This window comes from Propithecus coquereli, unplaced genomic scaffold (assembly GCF_000956105.1).
Source record: "Propithecus coquereli isolate 6110/MARCELLA unplaced genomic scaffold, Pcoq_1.0 Scaffold59, whole genome shotgun sequence".
Lineage (NCBI taxonomy): Eukaryota > Metazoa > Chordata > Mammalia > Primates > Indriidae > Propithecus > Propithecus coquereli.
The window spans coordinates 6,019,915-6,037,395 of NW_012151840.1; the positions used below are offsets into that span (position 1 = coordinate 6,019,915).

At 52.5% G+C, this 17,481-nt stretch overlaps 1 protein-coding gene and 1 pseudogene across 1 annotated transcript; one reads left to right on the forward strand and one right to left on the reverse strand.

Moving 5' to 3' along the window:
• The window catches only part of LOC105821756, a 2,936-nt pseudogene extending 985 nt beyond the window's left edge, over positions 1-1,951 (reverse strand).
• A 3,854-nt stretch (positions 1,952-5,805) lies between these two features.
• On the forward strand, positions 5,806-15,176 carry SELENBP1 (selenium binding protein 1). Its single transcript, XM_012658727.1, has 12 exons — positions 5,806-5,872; positions 9,863-9,919; positions 10,080-10,192; positions 10,458-10,643; positions 11,336-11,456; positions 12,637-12,819; positions 13,085-13,263; positions 13,645-13,723; positions 13,814-13,935; positions 14,191-14,283; positions 14,440-14,558; positions 14,781-15,176. The coding sequence occupies exons 1-12, from the start codon at positions 5,869-5,871 to the stop codon at positions 14,941-14,943; spliced, it is 1,419 nt and encodes a 472-aa protein (XP_012514181.1). The 5' UTR covers positions 5,806-5,868; the 3' UTR covers positions 14,944-15,176.
• Positions 15,177-17,481: the final 2,305 nt, after the last annotated feature.

The window sequence follows — 17,481 nt, forward strand, 5'->3', positions numbered from 1 at the left end:
CGGTTGCTTTTTAACCACTTTCTTTCCTCCACTTTAGTGTCTCCCGGGCCATCGTTAGGCTGCTAGCCATTCCTCAGTGCTCCCGCTGGGAGGCCTGGGTCTGATACAACTGACGTCTGTTGCTGAGTTATTTCACTTAAGATAACAGCCCCCGGTTCCATCCACGCTGCTGCAAAAGACACAGTTTCATTCTTTTTTATGGCTGAGTAATATTCCATTCTCACTTGTAAGTGGGAGCTGAGTAACGTGCACACACGGTCACAGAGAACGGGATGATAGACACTGGCCGCTCCGGAGGCCGAGCGGGTGGGAGGGTGGGAGGCGGGTGAGGGATGAAGAATTACTTAACAAGTACAATGTACACGATTTGGGGAATGGTTACCCTGAAAGCCCAGACTTCACCCTACGCACTATATCCATGTAATAAAACTGTATGTGTATTCCCCAAATCTAGAAAAATAAAAAACAAATTTAAAAGAACAGAACATAAGTGGAAAAATTGGTGACATCTAAGTAAAGTCTGTAGTTTTTTTTGTTTTGTTTTGTTTTTGAGACAGAGTCTCACTCCGTTGCCCGGGCTAGAGTGAGTGCCGTGGCGTCAGCCTAGCTCACAGCAACCTCAAACTCCTGGGCTCAAGCGATCCTCCTGCCTCAGCCTCCCAGGTAGCTGGGATTACAGGCATGCGCCACCATGCCCGGCTAATTTTTTCTATATATATTTAGTTGTCCAATATTTCTTTCTATTTTTTTAGCAGAGACGGGGTCTCGCTCTTGTTCAGGCTGGTCTCGAACTCCCGAGCTCAAACAATCCGCCCGCCTTGGCCTCCCAGAGTGCTAGGATTACAGGCGTGAGCCACCGCGCCCGGCCAGGTCTGTAGTTTATTTAAAAAAAATACTGAGTGGCACCGCAGTGCTGGGAACTTAAAGTGTTACTATCCCAGAGGCAATTCCTGCAGCCCAGAGGTGAGAAGAGTCCATTCCGCAGTAACACAAAGAAATAAACTGCTTCAAGCTTCGGCCAGAAGGGAGGATATTCCTGAGTGGATCTGCAGGGGGAGGGAGCCCTCCAAGTGCCTCTCAAATCACGCTCTTTATAGACAGCCCTGGCAGAGGGCAGTTAAAAAAAAAATGTATTTCTCTTCTCTGAGCCATATTTTATTACTCCGAGCAGCAGGCTTTGAACTCATGGTCGTTCAGACACAGTGAGGTGACCATGGCAGTTAGTGAGTTGGGAAAGCTCTCTTTCCTCAAAGCAGGATGAAGAAGAAGTCCATCTACTTCTCCAGGTTGGCCGAGAGCAGTGCCTGAGCTAACTGCTAGTGTGCAGGCCGGGCCTGGCGCCAGCCGCCGCTGGTAACAGGTTCTCAGTAAACGCTACTCCCTCCACGTCTCCTACACGCCTCTGAGGGTGCGGAGTTGGTCTGTTAATCCGAGGAGAAATGAACAGGGCCCAGAAACCCTGCTTCGTTGGTAAAAACCTCAACCTGTCCAGCCAGGCCTGCCTCAGGCCTCCGCAGGCTACTACATTTATGAGCTACAGGGATTTTGTACACATTTGGGGTTTTTTGGTTTGTGTTAGTTCGTTTATGCTGTTTGTTTGCACACAGCTCGGGACCTGTACGTACCAGGCAACCCCACCTAACGTTGCACTCAGTCACCCTTACGTTACCCTTCCCCCTTCATAGCACTTGTCTGACATGATCTTGTTTATTGGCATGTTTGGTGAGTATTGGCTCCCTCCCTGGAAAGTCAGCTCTACGAAGAGAGCAACTTTGCCTTGTTCGCCATTTTGTCAACCATACCTGGTTCAAAACAGGTGCTCCGGAAATGTTTGTGGGATATGAGAATGAATGAGTGAATGAATGAATGCATGGCAGACAGCGTGGGTCGGGGGGGACCAGGCCCAGTGCTTCTCCCCAGTGCAGGCTCTCTCTGTGGCCCTCACCTGCATCGTATTTCATCTTCCGTCCTTCCTTTCTTTCTCCTTGCAGTGTTTCTTTTAATACCTTTATTTGAACTTTTGGTTGCAAAACTAGTACTTATTATTTTAAAAAATACAAAAGTAGTATATAACATAAAGTAAAAATGGAAAATCATCCCCCTCCTTTCATTGCTCTCTCCAAAGGAAAGCATGGTTAGCACGGGGTGAAGACCCTCCCGGTCTTTGTTCCGCAGCTCAGGGGGTCTCGTCTTCCCCCACCTCCCTCATGAAGACCCCATAGCTCAGTTAGGGAGACAGCTGCTTCTTCACGCCAGAAACAGTCCTTCTGTCCTGGGACTTCCAAGAAGCAAAAGCCCACAGCCTTCCACATGCCTTCTGGTTCTTCAGCCTCCCACTCCCCATTCCCCGCAAACCAAACCCAAACATAAAACAGCACGGAGTGACTGGAAAACGCGACAGCTCTGGAGTCGGTGGGTCTAGATGGGAATCTGTGACTCTCTCGGAGCCTCAGTGTCTTCATAGGTAAACGGGGGTGGTATCGCCCGCAAGGTTAAACGGGCTGGTGCGGGCAAGGGCTGATGCCTACTAAGTGGTTCATACGTGTTAGTTCTCGTCTTTCCCTAACGTCACTCCCTCTCATTGGACTTTTATCGCTTCCCTTTCATTTTGGTTTAGAAAACCAAGTGTCTTTTATTTTAATATTAAATTATTCTTAGGGACTCCAACTTTATCATCTCCCCTCCCTTTTCTTCGCTGGGTTAGCCTATCTTTCCTCATTTCCCCATCTCATCCATCAGTGGTCTTGGGACCTGTTTAAAGAGGCTCAAAGCGACCCAGTCTGGCCAAGGGTGAGAAAAAACAGGGGAAAGAGCAGAGGCTTCCCTCCCCGCCCTCTGTGGCCCATGGCCCAGCCTGGAATCCACTTCCTGTTTGTGGAGGCCAGGGCCAAAGTTCAGGGGAGCAGCAGTTACATAATCGCCTGACTTTCCAACTGTCAACTCAATAATCTACCTCCTGCAGTATTATGCAGTTCTGGGCTTGAAACAACAGAAATGAACATCCACCCCACCTGCCCCAGCCTTCCCACGCAGCCTCCTTGGGGTGAGGGTGCCCAGCGTGGTGGTAGTGCCCTCCCTTCCAAGGTTAGCAGGCATGGAGCTAAGTCCAACCCTCTGCCAGGGATCTGCCCAGAGCTCAGATGAGGGGCAGGAAGCTGGGCTGTCCCCAGCCAGCATCCCTTGCTGTGAAGCTTTGGTTGGCCCCCAGCTGGAGATGGCAGATCAAACAGAGGAGGGAGCCCTTAAGCTCCTAAAAGGCAAAATCAGGAGTGCTTAGGAAATAATGATGCTGATTGGGGTGCAATTCTCCCCACCTATTGTGGAAGCCCAGGTTTTGTCCGTTCAGAAGAAGCAAAGGTACCATGGGGCGCTTCTCTGTTATCAACCTGACCCCTCTCCCTGGACCACCTCTATCTGCAGCCCAGACTGGGACAACTTTCCCCAACCACCTCGTTGGCTGTAGAGCAGGGTTCAGGCAGAAAGCTGCAGGCAGAGGTTGGGGGTGCCTTGGAGGAGCCACAGAGACCAGCCAGGTTAGAGTACAGGGATATGAAAAAACTATAGTCGACTACAGACTCTAGAACAAACACAATAACAGATTTTTCGGAGTTAATGACTCAAGAACTTTTTTTTTTTGAAAAAGGATTTCGCTCTGTTGCCTAGGCTGGAGTGCAGTGGTGTCATCATAGCTCACTGCAGCCTCAGTCTCCTGGGTTCAAGCATCCTCTTGCCTACAGGCCAAGCCACCACGCCCAGCTAATTTTTCTATTTTTTTGTAGAAACAGGTCTCACTCTTGCTCAGGCTGGTCTCAAACTCCTGCTCCTCAAGCAATCCTCCTGCCTCGGTCTCCCGAAGTGCTAGGATTGCTGGTGTGAGCCACTGCACCAGGCCAAGAACTTTTGATAAGAGGGGGAGAGTTTCTTTGGATGGTGGGCTACCTCAAGCCAAAAAGCAGGGGAGTAGAAAGGAGGTTGGAGATGGAGACCTCAGGAGGACAGGAGCGTGGAGGCAGGAGGGTGAGTGGAGGTAGCCAGGGCACAAAGCAGCTGGCAAAGGCAAGGTGGCAGCCTTCGGGAAGGATTACTCTGATGCCTGGCGGGTTGGTGGTGCAATGATGAGAATGACAGACACAGGACAGAGCCAAGAGGGTTGAGTGACATTGGGAATAAAAGAAGATTCCTGCCCTGGCAGCCACAGAAGGTCTTCCTTGATGGACACGTGATCCCCTCGCTGATGGGAACCAGGAGGACAGATACCCTTTGCACCAGGGCCCAGTTCTGCTCCCCTTCCCTCCACTCTGGTTTGGAAACCTCGTAGCTCTTTCCACTGGCAATCTCAAGCCCAAACTTCATCTTTTTTCCTGGCCAATAAAAACTTCATCCAAGGAGATGAAAATGGCTCCTGCAGACACAGTCAGCAGGTTCCTAGAAGAGCAGGGAAGGAGTTTCTCTAGGCAAAAAGTCAAATGTGAGGAAAGAGGGGGACCCTTGTCTTTAAAATGAGACAAACTTGGGTGGGTCTCTCTGACCTCTCACTTATCCGGCCCTTTAAATACTGGCTTCGCAGTGGCTTCTCAGAGCAAGGGCAGTTCCAGGGGGAGTTAATGGGATCAAAACCCAGCCCTGCTTTGAATAACCCTGCTTCAAGCTCTTCAGCAAGCAGTTAGCATTTACCTGGAGGCCATGGTGTGTCCCGGGGATGTTATATTAGCAGGCTCAGAAGCCCTGGAGAGTCATCGAATCCTGCAGCTGGAGGATTCCCTCCCAGTAGATAGAGACCCTGAGAGTTTTATGACTTATCACAGGCCAGCAGCATGTTGGGCTGCTCTGGGCCCTGCCCCGCTAGGAGCTGTTGAGATACAGGCTGGGAGATGAGGCGGAGGCCCTCCACTTTCACCTCCTGAGGCTTAGGAGGGTGATGGAGAGCAATAACGGGCGCCGCCGATGTCCCTTCCACTTCACAGCTCGAGGGGAAGGAACGAAGCCGGGAAAAGTGGCGTCTGGACACACTATTCAACCTGGCTGTCCCAGGGCGGCTGTGGCAGGAAGACACGGGTGAGGAGTCCTTGGGTGAGTAGGACTGTGCCTTTTGGAGCAAGGGCGTCTGGAATAAGAGAACAATCTTAGGGGAAAGCTGACCCTGGCTGTGGAGGTAGGAAAAGATGGGCCCACAGCCCTGTGTACCTTTAAATGCCAAGAGACAGGTCCAGAGACATCGATGAGTATGTGGAGGCCCAGAACGGGTGCATGCACGTGCCTACACAAACACGCGCTCACCCGCACAGGCGCACACCGCACAAACACAGGCACACACGCACATGCAGCACAGGTGTAAATACTCTGGCAGGCACATGTTCACATAGGCACACGCAAACGTACACAATTCCAGACATAGGCACACACACACACACACAAGCACATGAGCACGCTCACAGGCACACTCACACAGGTACAAACTTGTGCACAGGCACAGGTACACACTCCTACAGGCACACACATAAAGGCACATGCATGGGTAACATATAGGTATACAGGACCGTGCACATACCCAGACAGCCCCGTGCATACCCAGGCACCCACTAAAGAGCACAGGCTTGCACGCACACACACACATACACACGCATACCCCATAATTCAAACACCAGCCGTACAGGGCCCTTGAGAGCCTCCTGGCCAGCTGCCCCAAGTAGTTTGCCCTGGGCTGCAGCCCAGGCCCTCCCCCTGCCCCGCCTCACGCCCAATTGGTTGTATAAATTCCCTCCCTTTAACCCTTCCCCAGCATAGCTGTTCTGATACCAGCACAGCTCTCTCAGCCCCTCTCCCTGCTCCTAGCAAACCCATCCGGACCAGAGTATACCAGCCAGCAGCATGGGTAAGGAGGGGGCTTGCCGGCACATTGCCCACCACACATTCGGAGGGCCCTCCTTCTGGGAAAGGACAGACAACCCCGAGGGGCAGCTAGGGGAGGGGGTGGTGGACTCTGCATCATTGTCCCTACCCTGCACACTCCTCCCCCCCCCACCGCATTTCCCATCTTAGCCAAAGTTTCTGAGGAAGGAGGGCGGAGGGACTGCTGGGAAGGGTGGTCCTGGCGGTGCTACGCTCCCACACAGCTCCATCCAGCAGGGGGTGGGGCCTGGGCGCCCTTCTGCAGCTGAGAAAATCAGGTGGGGGATTCTTAGAAGATGCCTCTACATCCCTGGCCCTGACTGCAGGAGAGAGACAACCCTGATTTCTTACAGCGGGGAGTAGGGAACCTGAGCCTCCAGGACCCGGGTCGCTCCCTAGCTACCCCACATAACCAGTCTCTTTGGGAGGGAAATCGGGGACCTCCACTCTCTCACTGGGGACCTGTTTCAGTGCCCCCGCCCCTCAAGTCTCCAGTCCTCCTACCTCTCCACCTGTGAGCTCCTGGAGTAAGCTCCAGGAGGAGTTTGAGCAGGCCGAGAAGGAGTCTGGGTTGGGTTGGGAGTGTTGAGGTCCCTGCTCCCTTGGAGCTGGCTCTTCCCTGGGCTGGCAGAATGCCCAGCAGCCAGCCTGGCCTGGAAAACTCAGTCGAAGCTGGGCACAGTGGCACACACCTGTAGTCACAGCTACTGGGAAGATCACTTGACCCCAGTGTCAGGGCGGACAGCCTAGTAGGTGCTCACGGTGTGGGTGGAGAAAGATTTCTCGTGCAGAGATGAAGATATATAAAAGTTAAAAAGTTTGTTTTGGCCGGGCGCGGTGGCTCACGCCTGTAATCCTAGCACTCTGGGAGGCTGAGGCGGGAGGATTGTTTGAGCTCAGGAGTTCGAAACCAGCCTGAGCAAGAGCGAGACCCCGTCTCTACTAAAAATAGAAAGAAATTAATTGGAAAAACTAAAAATATATAGAAAAAATTAGCCGGGCATGGTGGCGCATGCCTGTAGTCCCAGCTACTCGGGAGACTGAGGCAGGAGGATCGCTTGAGCCCAGGAGTCTGAGGTTGCTGTGAGCTAGGCTGACGCCACGGCACTCTAGCCCAGGCAACACAGTGAGACTCTGTCTCAAAAAAAAAAAAAAAAAGTTTATTTTATCTTCTTAGGAAGAGAGAGATTGAGAGTGTGAGAGAGACAGAGGAAAGAGAGGGAGAGCAGGGAGGCGGCGTGGCATCCCAAAAACAAAGAAGAGGGTGCCAGCACTGAGGCCAAGTGGCTTGCTGATTTTATGGGGAAAAAGAGAAAGGAAAAAATAGTGACTGTCGTCAGTTGAAACAGAAGCGGCTGCTGCGAGATGTCTGGTTGTCCCTCTTTCTTGTTTTCCCTGTTCCTGGACACTTGGTTATCTCTGAAATGTAGTGAGGCTTATCCCAGGGCTTGTGATTTTGCCCCTGAGATATGGTTTGGGGCAGGAAACTGAAGCCTGGAGTTGCTCCCCTGCTGTCCGTCCTGGGGCTTCTCAGGATCTCCTGGAGGCTACAGAGCAGGGGAATGTGAAGAGAAAGGTTTCCGTCTCCTTTCTGTCTGTTGGGCTCCTTGCTGGTGTCTGTGAAAATGGAACCCTGCAGGATGTCTCCCAGCTAGGGAGAGAAAGAGTGGGGGAGCTCAAGATTGATCTTTAACTGTTATTAGAAAATTGGGGGGTTAGATATTTTCCTGTTATTTCAGCAAAGCCGCCCCTTTCACCCAGGAGTTTGTGACCAGCCTGGGCAACATGGCGAGACCCAGTCTCAAAAAAAAGAAAAAAGAAACAATTGAGATTTCCCTGGTTTCAGCTCAAACCCACAGAAGCTCAGGGACCTTGCTTGAGATGCTTAAGACAGGCGGGTATTTCCCAGAAAGAGCAATGATGCTCCCTGGGACAGAGTGGCAGGCAGCTCCCGACCCTAAGAAATGCGGGGTCGGGGGAGCTGGGACGGTAGATGCCGTGGACTGGGCAACATCTCCTTCCACCTGTATCTCTCTCTCCGTCTCTCTGCGGCTTCGTGGTGCTTGTATCTCTGTCTCAATGTCTTGGAGTTTTTTACTCTCCTTCCCCTTCTGTGTCCAGCAACTTCCTTCCCCACCCCTTGGCATCTGTGCCAAGCCCTACACAGCTAGGTTGTGTAGCAGAACGAGTCTCCTTAATTCCTTTGGACTGGGCCTCTCTCACCCTGCCCCCACGCCAGCCCTCTCTTAGGGCACCAAGCACAGCCTGGCATTCTTCCCTCCTCTGGCACAGCCTTACCATATTTATGCAACACTTCACCTTGATGAAAGCGTTTTAGAATACATTGTTTTGGCCAAGCACGGTGGCTCACGCCTGTAATCCTAGCTCTCTGGGAGGCCGAGGCAGATGGATCGCTCAAGGTCAGGAGTTCGAGACCAGCCTGAGCAAGAGCGAGACCCCCGTCTCTACTAAAAAATAGAAAGAAATGATCTAGACAACTAAAAATATATATATATAAAAAAAAATTAGCCGGGCATGGTGGCACATGCCTATAGTCCCAGCTACTCGGGAGGCTGAGGCAGGAGGGTTGCTTGAGCCCAGGAGTCTGAGGTTGCTGTGAGCTAGGCTGACGCCACGGCACTCTAGCCCGGGCAACAGAATGAGACTCTGTCTCAAAAAAAAAAAAAAAAGAATACCTTGTTTTATCTGCCCCATATTTATGCAACACTTTTGTGAAAGTACTTTTGAATATGTTATCTTGTTTGACTTTCACATCTACCTAGAGAAATAGGTAGGATGTTACTATTACCTCCGTTTAGCAAATGAAGGGGAGAAAATGGAGAGCGTCCAACCTAGAACTTGAAACCAGTTTTCCAGATTCTCAAATGCCGTCGTTGCCTCTCAGCTTCCTAAGTCACTTGGCTGCTACAACTGGGGGTCAGGCAACAGTGGAGGCTCCACTCTGGCTACTCCTGGCTCCCCACTTGCAGGCCCAGCCCTGGCCAGACCAGCGTGGGACAGGGCAGGGGCAGTGCCCAGGCCTGTGAACTCCACGCCAGGATTCCGTTCAGCCTGCGGCTCCCTCTGGGCTATTCTTCAGTCTTTCCCCCAGCAGGCCCCAAACTCTGACGCTGGGGTCCTGACAGCTGTGATGTCCCAGCCCTCCTTCACAGCGCTGACTTTGGCCCTGTGGATTAGTGTGACCTTTCTTGCCAGATTTCAGGGACAGGGAGGGCCACCCTCTACATCTTGGTTCGGGGGGCCTCTGAGCTTTCCAGAGTTGGGCCCAACTCTTACTTTATAGATAAAGGAAGCGGGGCCCGTCCAGAGGTAGAAACTGGCCTAAGGACATCCAGCCAGCCCTGGCTGGCAGCCTGGGATCAAGGCCCAGGGAAGAGAGAAACAAGAAGTATCCCAGCCCCCAGTCTAGACAGTCTGGTAAGGGAGCTGAGCAGGCCCCACTGCCACTCCCTAAGAGCTGTCCCGAGAGCAGCCCGGGCTCACGGGGCTTCTACCAAGCTAGCGCGATGCTGCACACTTCACAGCCCCTCTTGCCTGTGTCTCATAAAGGCCATTGTGGTATTCTTCCTGTCCTCTTTTTACAGAGGATGCAGAAATTGAGGCCGGGGTAGGGGACGGCTTGAGTACTTTGCCCAGGTTCCCACAGCTAGTCCGTGGTGGGCTGAAGTCAGGACCCAAGTCGGTGTCATGACCACTGCACCACCCAGCCTGGGCTGCACTTGCCCTCCTCCCGCCCTCCCCTGGGCCCTGCCAGAGTGTCTGTCACTGCAGCTCCTGTCTCTCCAGCTCTTCCTGCCACGGCCTCACATTCCCCTGGGTTCAGAGGGGGCCAGAGTGATGGGGCTGAAGAGGGGACCTGCCTGGCCTGCCAGGGCAAGTGCTGCAGGACGTAGGGAGGGAGCCCTCACCCTTCAGAGCAAAGTCCAGCCAAACTACCCCCTTGTTTCTGCAGCTACGAAATGTGGGACGTGCGGACCTGGCTACTCTAGCCCTATGGAGGCCATGAAAGGTAATTGCCGAAGGTCCGAGAGCCGGCACCCCTCTCCTGGGTCCAGGGCTGGTGGGGTTGGGGGTACCTCAGACCTGGCCTCCACCCTCTGGCACACCCAGTGCTGACCTGCCATTGCTTCCCACCCTGCCAATCCCACTGCCTACTTTCTACCCTCCAGGACCCCGGGAGGAGATTATCTACCTGCCCTGTATTTACCGAAACACGGGCACTGAAGCCCCAGATTACCTGGCCACCGTGGATGTTAACCCCAAGTCTCCCCAATACTGCCAGGTGAGGTGGGACTTAGGCACCAGCTACCTTGAGACCCCTCTAGCCCTGGCCCTGGCGGGGGGGCTGCCCTTCCCCAGCTCCATCCTTCTTGGCCCTCCCTGGGTATGGTTGTGTAGGCTGTTCACTGCACCCAGAACAAGGGGACTGCTGAAATCCAGCCTGTGCTACACTGTCAAATCAAACGGGTTGGGGGACAAGGGGCGCCTCTTCCAAAAGCAGACAGGCATGGCCTGGGCGAGCACCACCCCGTGTGTCCCCATCCTAGGTTATCCACCGGCTGCCCATGCCCAACCTGAAGGACGAGCTGCATCACTCAGGATGGAACACCTGCAGCAGCTGCTTCGGTGACAGCACCAAGTCGCGCACCAAGCTGGTGCTGCCCGGTCTCATCTCCTCCCGCATCTACGTGGTAGATGTGGGCTCAGAGCCCCGGGCACCAAAGCTACACAAGGCACGTCCTCTGCCCTTGGCAGCTCAGAGACCCTGATGCACCTACGGCCCTCGGCAGCCTATAGGCAGGAAGCCAGCCCTAAAGCAACTGCCTCCAGCTCTTGCACAGAATCTTGTTCAGCAACGGGGAGGGAACTTAGACCTCACAGGAGGGTTACCTGGGCTTACTGGGTTGTCACCATCCAGCACCATGGGCCAGGATGGTGAGAAAAGGGAGAAGAGGGAGGCGGCTTCCTATTTCGCTGCGGGAGAGGGAGGGAGCCATTTTTTCCCACCCAGTTGGGAGCTCAGGACTTCTCTTAGGCAGGAGTCTCCGGTCCTTCCGCTCAACACTTTGTTCAGTACCCTCTTGGACCAGGCACTCACTGTTGGCTGCTGTTGATACAAAGTTGACACTGGCATCAGCCCAGCCCAGAAGGAGCTTATGGTCTCCCAGGGTTGTGAATGCCTTCAGGACAGAGGGAGAAGTCAGTGCTTCCTGCCTGCGGAGTTATTAACAGTCTCAGACTTTCCCTTGGTGCTCTGCCGAAGTTACCGGACTGAATCTCTGCCATATCCTCATAGGGAGAGTTGTGTCCACGTTTTGAAGGAAAAGAAGACAGGCTTGGCAGATGGAAGTAGGGGAGAATGGGGGTGAAGGGTGCGGACTCGCAGCCCTGTAAGATTCTTATGCTGTTCCCCACCCCTGCCCAGGTCATCGAGCCCAAGGACATCCACGCCAAGTGCGGACTGGCCTACCTCCACACCACCCACTGCCTGGCCAGTGGGGAGGTGATGATCAGCTCCCTGGGAGACCCCAAGGGCAATGGCAAAGGTACCCGCGGCCCTGTGTGCTTGTGAAAATGTCCACAGCTATGAAAGGAGGGAAGCATCTGTCTGCAGGAGGAGCAGACCACAAGCTGGGGGAGGAATAGAATGACCTCCCAGGGAAAACTAACAGCCTGGGTCCTGTCCAATACTTAAAATGTTAGCAAGTAACTTCAGTTGTTTTGATTATTTCTATGGAGATGAGCCTTGACTGATTAATTCGGTTAAAAGTTATAGTCAGAACAGTCAGCCATGGGTAATGTTAGTACAGACATGGCCCCAGAAAACACATACATTTAATATCAGCCTTTGTGATTTATGAGCATATCTCACAATCCTTGAGATCCTTAATCTCCACATTTGCTAACTCATTACAGTATGATCAGAGCTGACACTTATAACATGTCTACTGTGTGCTAGTATAACCCCTGTTTTGCAGATAAGAAAGCTGGGGCACAGACTGGTTAAATAACTTACCCAAGGTCACACAGCTAATAAGTCGCAGAGCTGGAACTCAAACCCAGCAATCTGCAGCCAGAGTCTACGTCCTGCTTCTTTCAGAGCCTCATCTATTTCATCAGAACCCTCCCTCCAAGGGCCTGCAGCAGGCCCTCAGCTAAGGTCATCCAGCTTGGGTTACTGCGCTAGACTCCATATGACTGCTTTGTCCAGGAGACGGGAGGAGTGTGACATTCCTAGACTTCATAACAGAGTAGACATCTGGTTGTATTTTACAAGGATGTAGCAAGTTGTCATAACACACTCAGCAAGGGAGCAACGTATTGGGCGTTTGAGTTGAATTACAAATAAATATATTTCACTATCCTATTAAAAAAATGTAGCAAGCAGAATGGAGCTTAGACTACGGGAAGACTCCCACTCCAGAAGGGGGAGGCTGGGCAGGGGTGCTGAGTCCCAGATCTCTTGGCTCAAGGAGAGAAAAATTTCCCCTGTGGTCTGGCAGAGGGATGAGGTTGATGGGAGATGGGGCACTAGAATAAAAGCCCCCACCTCCCACCTGGCCCTCTGGGTGGGACCCGATAGACACCTGAATTTAAGGAATTTAAACCCAGTGGCGGGAAGGGGCAGGCAACCGGCTGAGAGGCTCCTGGACATCCCGGGGTGAGGGCTGGGTGGGGTTGTGTCTCCACTATCTCTACCTGCCCCCCACTTCCTTCCCTGCTCAGGGGGTTTCGTGTTGCTGGATGGGGAGACATTTGAGGTGAAGGGGACGTGGGAGCAGCCTGGGGGTGCTGCGCCGATGGGCTACGACTTCTGGTACCAGCCTCGACACAACGTCATGATCAGCACCGAATGGGCAGCTCCCAATGTCTTTCAAGATGGCTTCAACCCCGCTGACGTGGAGGCGGGTGAGAATCCCCCCATGCGTGGGCAGGAAGCTTGGGCCCACACCCCCTTCTTTCTGCTCTGAGACCCCACTCCAAACCTCCAGCTCCCTCACTTCCCTCATGTGGCCTCGGACTCAGGGTGATGGTATAGGACGTGCTGCACGCTCAGACTTGCCCACGCGCCCTTCTGATCCCTCCCACCCGTTTTTCAGCCTCCTGCCCCAGCCCTTGCCCCTGCCTTCCTGCCCTGATCCTGAGCCCGTCCTCTGGCCCCACCCACCCCCAGGGCTGTACGGGAGCCAGTTACATGTGTGGGACTGGCAGCGCCGTGAGATCGTGCAGACCCTGCCTCTGAAGGACGGGCTTATTCCGCTGGAGACCCGCTTCCTGCACAACCCGGACGCGGCCCAGGGCTTCGTGGGCTGTGCCCTCAGCTCCAACATCCAGCGCTTCTACAAGAACCAGGTGACCTGTGTCCTCTGGCCCTCTGCTCCCAGCAGTCGTGTCAGCACTCCTGCCCGGGCCCCACTAGCCCAGGCTTCTCCAGCAACAAAAACACGAGGCCACGTGCTCTGCCTCTCTTCTCTCAGTGCTAGGCCAATTTCCACCTGAACCCTAAATGGCCGTGTTTATTCACTCATCCAAAACCTACTTAGGAGCTTTCTGCTTTGGGTACTGTGCTGTGTGCTGGGAATGCAGGGGTGAAGCAGGCACCATCCCTGCCTTAAGGGGCCTGCATGGAGTTCAACCCCGCTGGCAAGAAGACCCGATCTGACCCCCACCCCCAGTTCTGAGAAGCTCACCTCTCTGCCTCCTATCTTCACCCTGCCCGTTCTCCCAATGTAGGGAGGTACTTGGTCAGTGGAGAAGGTGATCCAGGTGCCCCCCAAGAAAGTGAAGGGCTGGGTGCTGCCTGAGATGCCAGGTGAGTGCCCGGGGAAGCAGAAGATTGGTTCCCGGCCTGAGAAACGAAAGTCCTTAAAGGCTCTGACCCCTGTCGCACCCCCCACCCCAGGCCTGATCACTGACATCCTGCTGTCCCTGGATGACCGCTTCCTCTACTTCAGCAACTGGCTGCATGGAGACGTGCGTCAGTATGACGTGTCGGACCCGCAGAGGCCCCGCCTCACTGGACAGGTGGGAGCCGAAGTCAGGGAGGAAGGAAAGAGAAGAGTCTGGGGGTGGGAAAGAGGGTATGATCTACCTGGGGGATGACAGAGAAGGTGCAGGAAAAGCAAAAAATGGGCAGAGGGACAGTGCAGGCCCAGGACTGCGGGGCCCAGGCCAGGCTTGGGGAAGGTGTCTGGATGGGGGAAGGGATCCCAAGGCAGGCTGCTCTGACTTCCACACCTCCCACCTTGTCCTCCTTTGTCCTCTGCCCCTCCCCGCCAGATCTTCCTCGGGGGCAGCATTGTTAAGGGAGGCCCTGTGCAAGTGCTGGAGGACCAGGAACTAAAATCCCAGCCAGAACCCTTGGTGGTCAAGGTAAGGGCCTCTCCCCCTACTCCAGGCACCCCTCAGACCCGGAGTTGAGGAATATGGGGGCAGCATCTAAGCAGGCTCTAGGGGTTGGGGTGGTACCTGGGACCCCCTCCTAGGATCAGTGTGTCACCCTGGGGTCTGACCCCTGCTCTTCTCAAGGGGAAATGTGTGGCTGGAGGCCCTCAGATGATCCAGCTTAGCCTGGACGGGAAGCGTGTCTATGTCACCACATCGCTGTACAGTGCCTGGGACAAACAGTTCTACCCCGATCTCATCAGGTGAGAGGTGGACTGCCTAGGCTCGCCTTCCCAGCCCTCCTCTCCCAGAGGGGTATTTGGCTTTCTGAAGACTCCTCAGGGACCCCACCTGCACCTCACCGTACAGATGGCCCCTTCAAACCCCTTTCCTTCCTTGGGAACCCACCACCTACTCATGACATCTTGAGGGAAGGGGGTGGCCACCACTGACCTCTCCTTTACCCATTTCTCCTTTTCCACCAGGGAAGGCTCCGTGATGCTGCAGATCGATGTAGACACAGTAAATGGGGGGCTGAAGCTGAACCCCAACTTCCTGGTGGACTTTGGGAAGGAGCCCCTGGGTCCAGCCCTGGCCCACGAGCTCCGCTACCCTGGGGGTGACTGCACCTCTGACATCTGGATCTGAAGTCCACCACTCACAACCCATGCCCCACATTTGGACCCCTCACTTCCTCAGGGACCTGGCTTCACTCTGCTCTCTCTTGGCCCTTGGCAGCTTGTCCCACCAAAGCCAAACTGAGCCTGTTGAAACATACTAAGCGATATCTCCATTTACTGACCACTGCTGCTTCTTTCACTGCGCTGCTTTTACATGAGCTCCTGGAAGCACCAAGAAATAAACAGGTGAACCTATTCCTTGGACTGCACGCCTTGTCTCTGGCGGTACGGGGCCCACGATTCCTCCTCTGCTGGCCCTTTGTGTCTTGCATGTGAAAGGGATAAAGAGGACTCTGGCGGGGTGAGTTATGGTGACTAGTTCAAACCAGTGATTCCAACATGATGCTAGTGTCGCCCAAATCTCACTGTTATGGCCAGACAGAACCTGAAGATTTTGGGGGTGATTGTCACAAGGAGACCTGGGGGAGAGAATGTAAACACTGTTTCTAAACATTTTTTTTAAAAATCTGTTTTTTTTTTTGAGACAGAGTCTCACTCCTTTGCCCTGAATACTGTGGCATCATCATAGCTCACAGCAACCTCAAACTCCAGGGCTCAAGCGATCCTCCTGCCTCAGCCTCCCAAGTTGCTGGGACTACAGGTGTGCACCACCACACCCGGCTAATTTTTCTATTTTTAGTAGAGATGGGTCTCACTCTTGCTCAGGCTGATCTCGAACTCCTGAGCTCAAGCAATCCTCCCACCTTGGCCTCCCAAAGTGCTGGGATTACAGGTGTGAGCCAATATGCCCAGTCTTCAATTCTTTATAAGAGGAATCTGATGGAAGTTACAGGACCCTTGGAGATTGCAGCCAACTAGTAATTCTATTGACTCCTTTATTTTCTACCCCAGATAATATTAAGCAACATTCAGGTATTGACCTACATTCTTTTCAGTGATCTCCAAAGCTGGGGCTGTCTAGGACCCCCAGGATGGCTTGGCCACCCCAAGAATGCAGCATTCTTTCCCTGTGAGGTCTTTAAACATGCTCACTGAAACATCTACCTCAACTAGAGTCCTGATCCCCACCCCCACCCCCACCGCCTTAACTGCCATCTGAGCCAGGCTATCACATCCTCTGGAAGTCCTCCTTCCCTGACCCGTCCAGGTCAGAGGCCCTTCTTAATGCCCACGAAGCCTCCCGCACTTAACCTCAGCACACACACATGTCACTTTGAATTGAAACTCCCTGTTAATTCCCAGCACCTAGCTTGGATAACAGCACTTAGCAAGCTTTTTTTTTTTTTTTTTTTTTTAGCAAGCTTTAATGAATAAATGAACATAAAGGAAGTACTTAAGGTGAGAAAGGAGTTACAGTGGCATTTGCTGGGCCTTACCAGAAGTCTCTCTCGTAGGTCTCTGTCCTGTCTTCTTCAATAACTAAACTTCCAAATGAGAAAGGATAATATAGTTCTGCATCATTTCTCTATCTTTCCAAAAGCTTAAAATTCCCTTCGACAAGAGGAACCTTGAGCACTTGTCGTACCAGAAGGCAAGGAAACTATGGAAGACAACTGGGATCATGTCTAAAGGACACATGACATATCTGACAAAAGATTTGTATCTAGAATGCATGAAAAACTCTCAAAACTCACAGTAAAAAACCAAACACTCCAATTAGAAAATGGGTGAAAGACACAAACAGGCATTTTACCGAAGAGTTTATATAGATGGTAAATAAACACATGAAAAGATGGTCAACATCATTAGCCGTCAGGGAATGCAAGCTAACACCATAACGTGATATCACTACACACCTATCAGAATGGCTAAGGAGAAAATAGTGATAACATGAAATGGCAAGAATGCAGAGAAACAGGATCATTCATAGAGAGCTGGTGAACGTAAAATGGAACAGCCACTGTGGAAAACAGTTTGGCAGTTCTTTGTAAAATTAAACATGCGCTTACCATACGGCCCAGCGGTTGCACTCTTGGTCATTTATCCCAGACAAATGAAAATGTATGTTCACATAAAACCTGTACACAATTGTTCATAGTGGCTTTACTGGTAATAGCCAAAAACTGGGAACAACCCAAATGTCCCTCAGTGGGTAAGTGGTTAAACACACCACGGGTACATCCACACTGGGGTATATCCGCACCAAGGGATCCTACTCAGCAAGAAAAAGGAATGAACGATAGTCGTTGATACACACAATTTGGTTGGATCTTGAGGGAATTATGCTGAGTGAAAAAAGCCAGTCTCAAAAGGTTACATGTAGTAAGATTCCATTTGTATAACATTCTTGAAATGACAGAATCATAGAATTGAAGAACAAATTGGTGGTTGCCAGGGGTTAGGGTTGAGAGTGGGATTGGGGAGGTGGGTGCGGCTATAAAAGTGCAGCACAACGATTCACAGATAGGAAGAAGCAGGCTACGAAAGCAGGGAAGCACAAAAATGTTTTTGTTAGTGTAAGATGAGACTTTTAAAAAGTTGCATCAATAGCTAAAGAAATGAAATGAACCCTTATGGTATCTGATCCTGCTACACATTTAAGTAT